We start from the raw sequence: 11,073 nt of genomic DNA, 5'->3' as shown, positions 1-11,073 counted from the left end.
CTAACTTTCTGTCGTGGTTTAACCCCATCCGGCAACTAAGTACCACACAGCCGATTTAACTCTATCCCAGCCAAAACCAATACACTTTCCCACGCACCAGAAGAGACCATTAGACCAGGTTGTCTAACCTCCTGCACATCAAAGTGATTTGACTTGAAAGGCTGAAAGTGTTGAGTTTGTGACTTTTCCTCACAGGCTGGGGCTGCAATATGTAAAAAGGTCTATTTCGGGGGGTCTAAGGGAGTTCAGAGGGTGAATGAGGCAAGAAGATGGGGGGAGCACATGAGCAGCTGAGGTACTTGGGGATGCCGTCATTGTGATAGGGAGTGTTATCCCTCATAGAGCCACCAAATTTGTTGTTAGGAGTGGGAGGGCCACTGTCACCCTTTGAACGTTCAGATGCTGGAGCAGGTATTCCCATGCCAGGTCCGCATTATAACTTTCGGTGTGTAGGGGACTACAGTTACCAATTTCTGCTTTACCAATCTTGTCGTCAACAGCGCGAGTGCTTTTTTTAAGCCATGTAGAACTGGATCTGTGAAATGATTGTTGAATGAGATACGGAGAGATGGTTTCTGTGGTCCTGCCTGCATGTAAGGACGATAGCAATCACTCCTCCTCACCCAGTCACGCACCATTGGCAGCACAGCTATTCCCCAGCAGGATCTTTCTCTCCCCCAAATACCTCTAAATCCAGTGTAAGTGTTGTAGTTTTAAAAAATAAAATAAAAATAAACATGAATCATATTAGAGTAGGGTGAAAACCTTTCTGTAGACAAGGAAGCAACGTGATTAAGAATAATAAAAACTGATGTACTGTATCACTTGAACTCTTGGATTCAAGGAGGAGCCGATCCCGTTCAGTTTTCTAGGTATAAGTGATAACTATGAAACTCAGCTTATGTTTGCAAAAATGTGTTTATTTTTTAAGCATCAGTTTTTGGAAAGAAAAACTGTAGGACAAGCTACATAGTTACCATAACAGTGCCTTCAACTTGTTTTCATCGGATAAATGGAGAATCCTGTGAGAAAGAAATCACAGTAAACAGCTCCCAGTCACATTCTGGCTGATCAAAGTCCATAAAAATCCTCAGAACAACCATTGAAAGTCTCCTTCACTGACAATATTATACAGCATCTAGCTTATGGGAAAACTGCTGAATTAAAAACAATGTCCTTATGCATTCTTAACTGTGTACCTGAGCATCAGCCTCTGGTCACGTTTTTAAAGGGACTCCTTGCAGTGTGTAAACGCGCACATGTGTCATTGACGTAACAAACTGCCAGTTAAATTGGAGGACACCTTTCCATTGACTTCAGTGGGAGATGGACTGTTTGCTTGCTCTGCAGCTTTCTCACCAGAAAACCGGAGAAACCTGCAATAACGCTCTCTCTGTGACAGTTACTTCCTTCAGATAGGCATGTTTTGGTATTTTCACTTATCTGCATGTAAGATTACGTTTATTTTACTGTAGCCCATAATCATCTTCTCACAAATGAGACAACTACAAGAGCTTATTGTATTTCACCAGTACGTTTGCTGCCTTTTAGAGGAACTCCAGTGTAATAGTTATTTAAACCTAGCTATTGTTTGCTTTTTCCCTTTTTATTGTAAAATAGTCACGTGGGAAAGTGTAACACTGCAGGAAATTTTTGACTGAGCTCGGAATTGAGTAGTTAGATTTAAAATATACTTAGGAAGTGGTTTTGGTATTTCTTCTATTTTTACAGCAACATGTAAGACGCTGCCACTGGTGTTTACTGAGAATTATACACATTCCTTTTGAAAAAACACAGGATTTCAAAGGCAATAAATCAGTGCTTGTGTTCAGCCAAAACAATCCCGAGGTGCCACGAGGATGCCCTTGAAGTTACACGAAGTGGGTGAACTTAGCCGAAGAGCTGTCACTAATTTAAAATAAGGGGTCAATGGCGCCCTTTCCTCTTACTGCTTTTCTTATCTTTGTAGTCAATAAAGTTATAAAAATGTAAACATTAAGATCATGAGAGGAGCTAGTGGAAAAAATCACGATGAATAATTTTCTTAAGAAATTAGCCTATGCTCTATTAGTGAAATCACCTTGGCAAGGACACCTCTCTTTTTTAAAAGATGTATCAGTTGAATCTATCAAGCAGAGATTTCACAGGGCGGATCCATCACAGGTACCTCTGAGCTGAAGAAGCCATACGCAGAAGAGAGCGAGGACCTGAACGGTGCCACCAGCATCATCATATCCAACGGCGCTGATGCCGAGTCCATCTGTGCCCAGCCCGCGGCACACTCCCAGTGGTCCTGCCCCTTGGAGTCCAAAGGTGAAGGCCACGTACTCATGCCCTCCTTGCCCCCGGGGACAGCTCGGAGGGGAAGAAAGCCACTCGGAGCAAGGGAAGGTCCCACTCTTTGGGATGTTTGAGGAGCTGTCGGGAGAACTTGTTTTGCAGAGAGTCTTGCACCAGCTGTAGGTGCAAGTTACGGGATGCGTCAGCAATTAAGGAGCAAACTTAGAGCTGGGTGAGAAGGAAATAATGAACGAGAGCGGGATGGGGAGTGCAGGAGAGGTGACGCAGAGGTAAGTGTGGCGACCAGTGGGATACACTCAAAGCCGGGGCTACTCTGCTGAAGCAAGCTGCCAGCCTTCACGCGTCTGCGGCCCAGAGTGTAGGGACCAAAACCGCCATTTATTGTTACTGGCCATTATCAGGTTCTTGTGTACATTGTGTGTTTTTAGCAGAGAAGGCACTTCAGCAGATGTCAGTGTATGGATGTGGGATTGTCTTTGGCTTGATCGTAGAGCCACGGAGTTGGGAAAATAGAAGAAAAGCTCCTGGGAGTTTTCCACCATTTCCTAGCAAAAGCTTTGTCGCTCCCCACTGTATATTTTCTGGTCCAGAGAGGAGAGGTGTGGGTGGCACAGCGGTAGGTGTAGTCACACCAGTTGGGTTGCTCGTTAGCTTCCAACACATTGGTCTTAAACAGAGCTTTATCTTCTATATATCGAGAGATTTCCACTGCCACAAAAATCCCCCAGATACACTTACAGGATCTTCCACAATGGAGTTTGTAATCGAGTGTCACAGAACAGGCCCAGATTTGATATGAAATATCTTCATTCTTTTCATCTGGCTTTCTTGTCATTCCTTAACTGATGAGGCACTCTCTTTGCTCATGAGCCGACTCCTGATGACCATGCTGCTGTGCCTTGATATCTGGTCTTGAAACTCTGAAGTCATAAAGAAATAGAGGATTGGATCCAAACAGCAGTCCAGACTTGCAAGACATAAGCAAAAGGGTTGGGTGTAGAGCGTGATGGTACTCAGGAAGCAGTCTGTAATGACATTTTCTTTCACCAACATGTAGAAAAAGAAGTTGATGTGGTATGGTGCAAAACACACGCAGAACACAATGGCACACATGGAAACCATCCTTAAAGCCTTCCGCCTCTCACTGCTGTTTTGCAGCGGTATCTGGAAGCCCCGAAGAGAGTCTTTTGTTTTCCAAGTACAGAATAAAATAATGATGAGTGGGCCGATGAACCCGAAGAGCTCCGCTGTGCCTGTCATGAGCACGGTGGCCACTTTGCTGTCGATCTGCCGGACTTCGAGGTCAGCAAAGCAGGTATTTGTGTTGTTGGCCATGCCGTAGTTGCGCATGATAGGGAACGGCAAGCACGCTGCCCCCACGAAGAGCCACACCACAGCGCTGATGGCTATGTCGTACCGCCGCTTCCAGTTCTTGGCTTTGAAGGGCTGATACAGGAAGAAATACCTCTGAATGCTGATGCAGGTGAGGAAGCAAATGCTGGCGTACATGTTGAGGTACTTCAGGTAGAAACACAGTAAGCAAAGGAATTTCTCAAAAGGCCACGTGGAGTTAATATAATAGTATATTCGCAGCGGCAGCGAGAGGACGTGAGCGAGGTCGGCGACGGCCAGGTTGATCATGAAGATGACGGCTTTGTTCTTCTTGCTGATGAAGCGGCACAAGACCCACAGGGCAGCGCTGTTTGCCAGGAGGCCGGGGATGAATATAATGGTGTAAGTGGTTGCGTACAGGCTGTTTTTGAATGTTATACTGTGACTGGAGCAGGTCTGGTTGCTCTGCATCATGACTGGGCTGCTGGAAACATCTGTTGTGGTATAGGGTGGGTGGGTCATTCCTATAGAGAACAAAAACAGGGGCTGTAAACGCAAAGCACTGTAAGGGTTGTTGATATTCACATTTGCATTTCCTATCTGACTATACAGTACAAAGTAGAGGTTTGGAAATATCTTCTGTATAAAACATCCTGCTGTCTTCTTCAAAACTGCCCTTTCAGAGGTCTCCCACTATTTACGCAGAGGTGAAGGATGATTTTGGTTATGTCAGTCCCCTTGCTGGGCTGCCGGAGTGCCGTAAGCATGGGTGAAGATGTGCCTTACTGCTAATAGAGAAGCAGGAGAAGCTGTGTACCCTTTTGGCAGCTCAAGGTGATCTGTGGTTTGGTCTCTGGGTAGCTGGGTACATGGAAGAAAGGTGTACCATGGCCCAGCTTCTGTCTGTGAAGAACCACATGGCCCAACGAGCAAAATGTGCTGCCGACCACTGAATAATACCTGTACGTTAGACCTGGTGTGGGTGGCATTTCTCCTGACCCCACCAGTGGACCTCATGGACCCACCTTCTCTGGCAAGACGGGGGCAGGCCGTGTGGGAGAGTGTCGCAGGGAGCAGGCTTGAGAAGTTTGGCTGTTGTAAGTGCAGCCAGCGCTCCTGAAATCTGCTGCCATGTATTTGAGCTAATGTAACTAGCAGAGACCTAATCCCATCACCAGCTTCCATTTCTCATCACCCTAGCAGCCTCAGTTTAACACTTTTTACCATCAGATAATTTTATTTGTAGATGTTTCCAATTTCTGGCTCTCCTTTGAGTCAGATAAGTAGGAATGGCTAAATGTCACGTGTAGAACGGTTGAGCCATCTTTCTTTTGTCAGCTTTTGTAACTGGGATTTGTCTTCAGTAAGGCAACCCAGGCAGGAGGAGTTTGATTTTATCAGGTATTTCCCCACAGGGTTATAATTCTCATTGCAGTGATTCCCTCCTGGGTCTAATACAACCGTTAATATTGAATATCAGCTTCCTATTTCATGTGGCACTGCAGGCACTGATTCATTCCTTCTGACTCATTTTCTGCACCACTGGCAAGGGGCATTTGCCAGAAAAAGTGTCTCTGTAGGTAGATATTAGTAACTCGTACCCTGTTACTAATGTTTTTTCCGTCATGTTACAAAAAAAGAGTAGCGTTTAGAGCTCTCAAGTGACAAAGAACACAAATAGCTGTTTTTTCAGCTTGTTAATCATTGTGGTACTTGGCAGTTCGTACAGACACTGTTCAAGGCTGCTATGGAAGGGTTGTAATTCAGGCTGCAGGAACGCCCAGATGTGGCAAGGTCCCAGGATGGGACACAGGCCACCCTCACCGCGGGTGCAGTGGCTCTGGCTGATGCTGATGATGAGCCATCTAACCACTGCTCCTGCAGGCTCCCCAGACAGATGCTGCTGCCGGGTTTCTTGCTTTTCTTTTTAAACTTGTCTTTCCTTTTCTCACAGTCTTCAAAAAGCAAGGTCTGCATGTTTATCTCCTGCAGCACTCTCAGCGTTAGAAATTGGGCTACATCCTTCAGTTGCACCAAACATCAAAGAAATGCTGCAGTGGAGAAACCCGCTATCTAATCCCCTTCACGGAGAAGGCACGAGTACACGGAGGTCAGGTTTCTCAGAGCACACCCCCCAGGCTGGTTTTGCCCCTCCAGGGCAATCCCTCCAGTCTGCGGTTCACTCCTAGTAACCCTCACCCCATGGCAGCTCTAGGATGAGATGCTCTGCTCTGTGGTGGCGTGTCCCCAGCTGCCCCCATCCCAGGACACCACAGCCTTGCTCCTATCACAAGGCCAGAACTTGTCCATGAGGAGGGAAGAGGGCTCAAAAGGTGCTGGAAGTGAGGGGGAAAGATGCATCTGGCCCAAGGCCTTATCTCCACCGGTCGGAGAAGCAACATTGGAGGCCTCCCACTCTCCTTTCTGGTGCTCCTCAGGGCACTGGGACAGCGAGTGGAGAGGGCATGGAGCTGAGCATTGGGGTGTTCACTCAGGGTGTTGCTTCTCAGAGCGATAAACTTGGGTTACATCCCATTTCTGGAGAGCGTTGTGAATTTCTGGCGCTCTGAAAGTGTATGATCTCCTTCCATCTGGTTCACCTGCAGCTCCAACTGGACATGCTGTCTGCTGCCCTTGTCTCCAATGAGAGCACTGCTCGCTACACCCCATTTCTGTCCCTGCAGGTGACAACCCACTTTGCCAAGAAGCCATTCAAGAGCCACCTTCAAAGTTACGAGCTGCCTGGTTTCCCTTGGGTGTCAAGGTTAGGCTGACTGGCTGGTGCTTCCCCAAAAACATGAGTGCTACATGGCCATTGAAACCACTGAGGGTTAGATACATTTGCAAAATGTTCTATTTTAAGGACACGCTCATATTTAAATGCTGGCCAGTGGATACGTGTTCTTCAGTTCAAATGAGTCATAAGAGTCAGTTTGCTTATTGACGTCCCTAGATACGGTTAGCCCTCATTTACATTTCATGTGACAGTTAAGGACCAGACCACAGTGTCAGCAATCAGAATAATCAAGTTCAGGCTGCTGACTCAAACTGGCCGCTGAATGGAGCCATTTAGGGCAAACGGACATGTCCAAGATGTGTCTGCTGTAACACGAGGGTGATGCTGAGTGTGCACGCTTGATACCGGAATTCAGCCTTCACTTTCTGATTGCAGCAAACTGTGCCCAGGCACGCAGATGAGCACAGGGCTGGGCTGCAGCATACCTGAGACCACGGTGTAGCCCACAGCATGGAGAGGTTCCCCCTCTGGCTTCATCTGCATCTGCTAATTGTCCACAAGGTGTCAGAATTAATCAAGATTTCATTTCTTTGCCCTCCTCTTTAAGGTAGTTTTCTAACCCTCAAGGGACTGAGTGGCTGGAGGCAGAGGTGGTGGTGTGATTATGTTCTCATGAGCTTGTGTTGTTCTCTTCTAGGGTGACCCCAAATTGAAAAACTCTTGTGTTGCTGAATAACTGATGTTAGGGAAAAAAATGCTCCCAGGAGCAGTCCTCATATTGCTGGTGTTTGCAAGTGGAAGCATCCTGAAAAGCTGCACTTTGATGGAGACCAGGGAGCTGCTTTGAACCTTGGAACCAAAAGTAACAAAACACAACCTGTGGAAATGCAGGTGATGTCCCATCCCCACCACCTGAGCAAATGTGACACCGGGATTGATGAACAGGAGGCGTACGGCCCGTGGAGTCAGAAAAAGCCTCCCCTTCGCATGCAGCGAACTCAGGGTCAGGCCATTTACAATGAGGTGGACTGAGCAGGATGACCTGGCCGTCAGTGCAAAAGCATTAACACAATTAATGCATACATGGGTGATGTCTGCTGGCTCATCAGAACAGGGCACTTTCTGAGAATGAATGGCTTTGTTACAAAGTCATAAATATCTAATGAGATTAAACTATCTCTTTAGACAGAATGCACCCAGATGTATGCCCAGGGGACTACAAAATGCTTGTATTTCTGCCCTTCCGCCCACTTCTCTTGTTCAGATTGAAGCTTAGTCCCACACTGTCCCCTTATCTTCCCACACCTGCGCGTGAAAGCAGACAAACAGAGATACCGCAGAATGTCTGTCTGAAATTAGGTCTCCAAAGCTGTTAAGAAAGAAAAGTAATTTGCCGCATGATGTGTGTACAGCAAAGGTAGAAGGCTGAAAATCTCCATCGGATTTTATCAGTGATTATTTACATCTTGCAGGCAGACAGCTCCTACTGCAACATTGTTTTCAGAATATGATTTTTTTTTAAAAAATGGTAGTACATAAATATTAAAGCTAACTACTACTTTTTACATTTTAATTGGAGTCTGTACTTGTGAGGCTGTTGCACTAAGGACATAATTAAGTGTGCACGTTATTACTCATAGCTGGACGTTTGGAAACTAAACTAGCATTTCTAGGAAAAACATGTTCATCTTGACAGGACCGAGAAGCACAGGAATGTCATTCCAGAGTCCTGGATCTTTCTGGCATGCCCATCAGCGGCCGGGTTAATTGACTTGATTAAGACACAAATGCCTCCAAACTCTGCCCTTGTTGCTTTGACGTGAACATCTCAGGTTATTGCACTCCCACTTTGTTGTGAAACCTCCGCAGTCAGAAGTGGAAAGTTCGACAGTTAAGGGTACTTTTTCTGCTTTTCTTCTTCCACAAAAAAGAGCATATCTGCGTTGTCCCATCTGTTGTTATGAGATATTTTCGTTTTGCGACACTCGTCTAATTCTCACTTCTGCAGCTCGGGCAGCTGGAGAAGCAGGGCACGCACGCCGCAGGACGCCGGCAGCCTCGCTGGAGCGCTCGCTCCAGGCTGGGCAAGGGCTGTCTCGCGGATGGACTGGCATCACGGATGCAATTCCCATGGCTGGTGATGTTTGCACTGGAGCCAAGGTCCCAGCGCTTTCACTTGGCAGCAGAAAACCTGTCCCTGAACAAGAATCACACTCGGACTTCACACATCCTGCTGCCGCAGCCTGCTGCCGACATCCTCTCCTACAGAAATACGCGGCGAGCCAGGTCTGACATATTGACTCACCCTCGGTGAGATTCCCTTTCGATTTACTTCAAGAAATCTCGGATTCGGCACCCACCCGCTACGAATCCTGCCTATAATTGCCAAACTGCACATGTGCCATTTTGCTGAGCTCCCTTCGGAGCTGAGCCGCCGGTGCAAGCGAATGCAAGCCCATCCGCAAACCACCTTTTACAAAGTACAGTTTAAAAGCTTCAGTCCACGAAGTAAGTTAAGTTTTAATCCAGACCAGTGACTGCAGCCTGAATTACGCATTGAAACTGCCTCAGGATTCTCATCAACAAAACCAAGTCCAAGCAAACTTGCTATTTTTGTCATATTGTGTCTCCCTGACTAATATTAATTTCCTACTGTTGCAATTCAATCAAAGAGCATTGGACGGCACAGAGACAGGCAGCATGTAGATTTTTTTTTTAACGGTAATATAAATCACCATTAGAAAAAACAGATTTGCAAGTTTCCCTTACTGTCAAGTATGACTTTAAAATAAAAGATATTCCCAGAGAAATCAGTCAAAAAAAAGGAAATCGTGCCTAGTAATGACACTGGAGAACAGTTGGAGAACCGCTAGTTGCCCATGCTATACCGTTTTGCTTTCTCTAGCAACAGCAACCTCATGCAGCTGCTGTTTCCACTCCTCCATGCGTTCATACAGAGGATTGGCGCGCAAGGAGGGCTGCTGCTTTTTCAAGACTCAAAGCGCCACAAATCTCCTCCTGGCAAGAGCCAACCCCTAAGAAAAAGCCCGAGGAGCGCAACATTTTCGTAGGGAACAGCATAGGCTGGTTAACCTTGGTTCTAGATCACGAAGAGGGAGCTTAAAAGCAGCCTTACCTTTTCAGGCAGAAACCCAGCTAAGTGCACCCGTGCTGTCAGGAGGAAGTGGAGTGTCCCGGCTGCACCGCGCCAGCCGTGTTTACATGTGCACGGCGACCTGACTGACATCACGGGGTGCTGCAAGGTGCTGCTTTGCCTGCGGCTCCGGGCTGGGGCTGCCGCTGGGGCGGGCGCTCGCTTCGCAGCCCCTGCCTGCTCCTGCGGGACCCGCTCGCTCGGCTCCCAGCGATGCTCAGCTGAGTCCTGGCCAGGCAAACGCACAGTGGCCCCAAAATGGGGCTCATGTGCCTTCGTCCTTGATGTTTCCTCTTCCACCGGGATGGCCCGGCACCCCTCGGGATGCTGCAGGATGAGGTTCCAAGTGGAGCTGGTGCTGCTCTGTGCAGGGCACCCCTTCCTCCTCTCCCACTCTTCCTCCTCTCCAAGCAGAGCTCTGAGCTGACCATGGAAACCCTCTCGAGGTTTCTGCCTGCTCCTCCCTGGGAAGTTCAGCTTTGCTTGTACCTCCTGATCGCGGGGCTGTAGACAGTCATTGCTGTGCGTGAGGCTCGGCTGGTGGGTGCTCCGGGTCACCTGGTGCTAAGTGTCCTTTCTGATGAAGTCCAACTTCCCATTGGCTTTTTATAGCACTTGTGAGTGCCTTGCTCGACATTTCTCTTGAACTAAATAAGTAGGCAGCTCAGTTTACACTTGCTGGAGCTTGCTGCCAACAGTGTCAAACGGTGGCGCTTTTGAAATTGTTTCAAGCAATGGGGTGAAATCCAGCTTCACCCTTATCCCAGAGGGCAAATGCATTAGTGAGGCGAGGACTTTACCCACTTAGAGGATCTAATTTTTTGGCTTTTCAGAAAGCCACCAGGAATCTGCCCTGCTCTGCCTCTTCAGGATTGGCCTCTGGCTTGCAGCACACGACTGTCCCTGTAGCTCAGCGGTTAAACTCTCTGCTCTGTGGTGGTTTGAGAGTGTGAAGTAGAACATCGCTGCACCCACTACCTGACTTGGGGACAATGTAGATGTTGATGTCAGACCACTCAGAAACCCAAACCTAATGTCTTTGATCCAAATAAGAACGCTCCACAATGAACACCCCCTAACATGTAGCGCTGTGCTTTACAGATGGTCCTGTTTCCATGAATTGTCAAAGGAGGTCGGTAGAAGTTCTATGATTCTATGACTCTACGTTGGGAGACTGTCAGATGTTTATTTTTAAATTATTTATATGGGCTTCATGAAAAGCAATAGTGAGCTTTTGGCCGATGTCGTAGTGTTTATCGGTACATCCTGTTTAGCTGATTTTTTAAGTTGTTCATCAGCAATGGGAACATATTTGCTGGAATTTATCCAATCACAAAGTTGCCTTTAACATTAAATCACCGCAGGATCCTCTGCAGGCCGGCAGGCTACGCAGCGCCTCATTTGGGAACTGCAATTTAGAAACCGTTCCCTGATTGACCCGACTAGCATTTGTGGAAAACAAACATTATCGACTCTTCTGCGGATGCTCTCTTGTCTGCACGGACTTCCATCTGTCACAAAAGTAAACTATAATAATAAAAAAGGGTGC

General features: G+C 47.2%; 1 protein-coding gene across 1 annotated transcript; it reads right to left on the bottom strand.

The window, feature by feature from the left end:
* Positions 1–912: 912 nt before the first annotated feature.
* Positions 913–10,315, bottom strand: P2RY10 (P2Y receptor family member 10). Its single transcript, XM_054215415.1, has 2 exons — positions 9,507–10,315; positions 913–4,157 (listed from the first exon to the last, which is right to left on the bottom strand). The coding sequence occupies exon 2, from the start codon at positions 4,153–4,155 to the stop codon at positions 3,133–3,135; it is 1,023 nt and encodes a 340-aa protein (XP_054071390.1). The 5' UTR covers positions 4,156–4,157; positions 9,507–10,315; the 3' UTR covers positions 913–3,132.
* Positions 10,316–11,073: the final 758 nt, after the last annotated feature.

This window comes from Rissa tridactyla, chromosome 9, assembly GCF_028500815.1.
Source record: "Rissa tridactyla isolate bRisTri1 chromosome 9, bRisTri1.patW.cur.20221130, whole genome shotgun sequence".
In the NCBI taxonomy this organism is placed as follows: Eukaryota; Metazoa; Chordata; class Aves; order Charadriiformes; family Laridae; genus Rissa; species Rissa tridactyla.
This window is presented reverse-complemented; position numbering and strand designations above follow the sequence as displayed.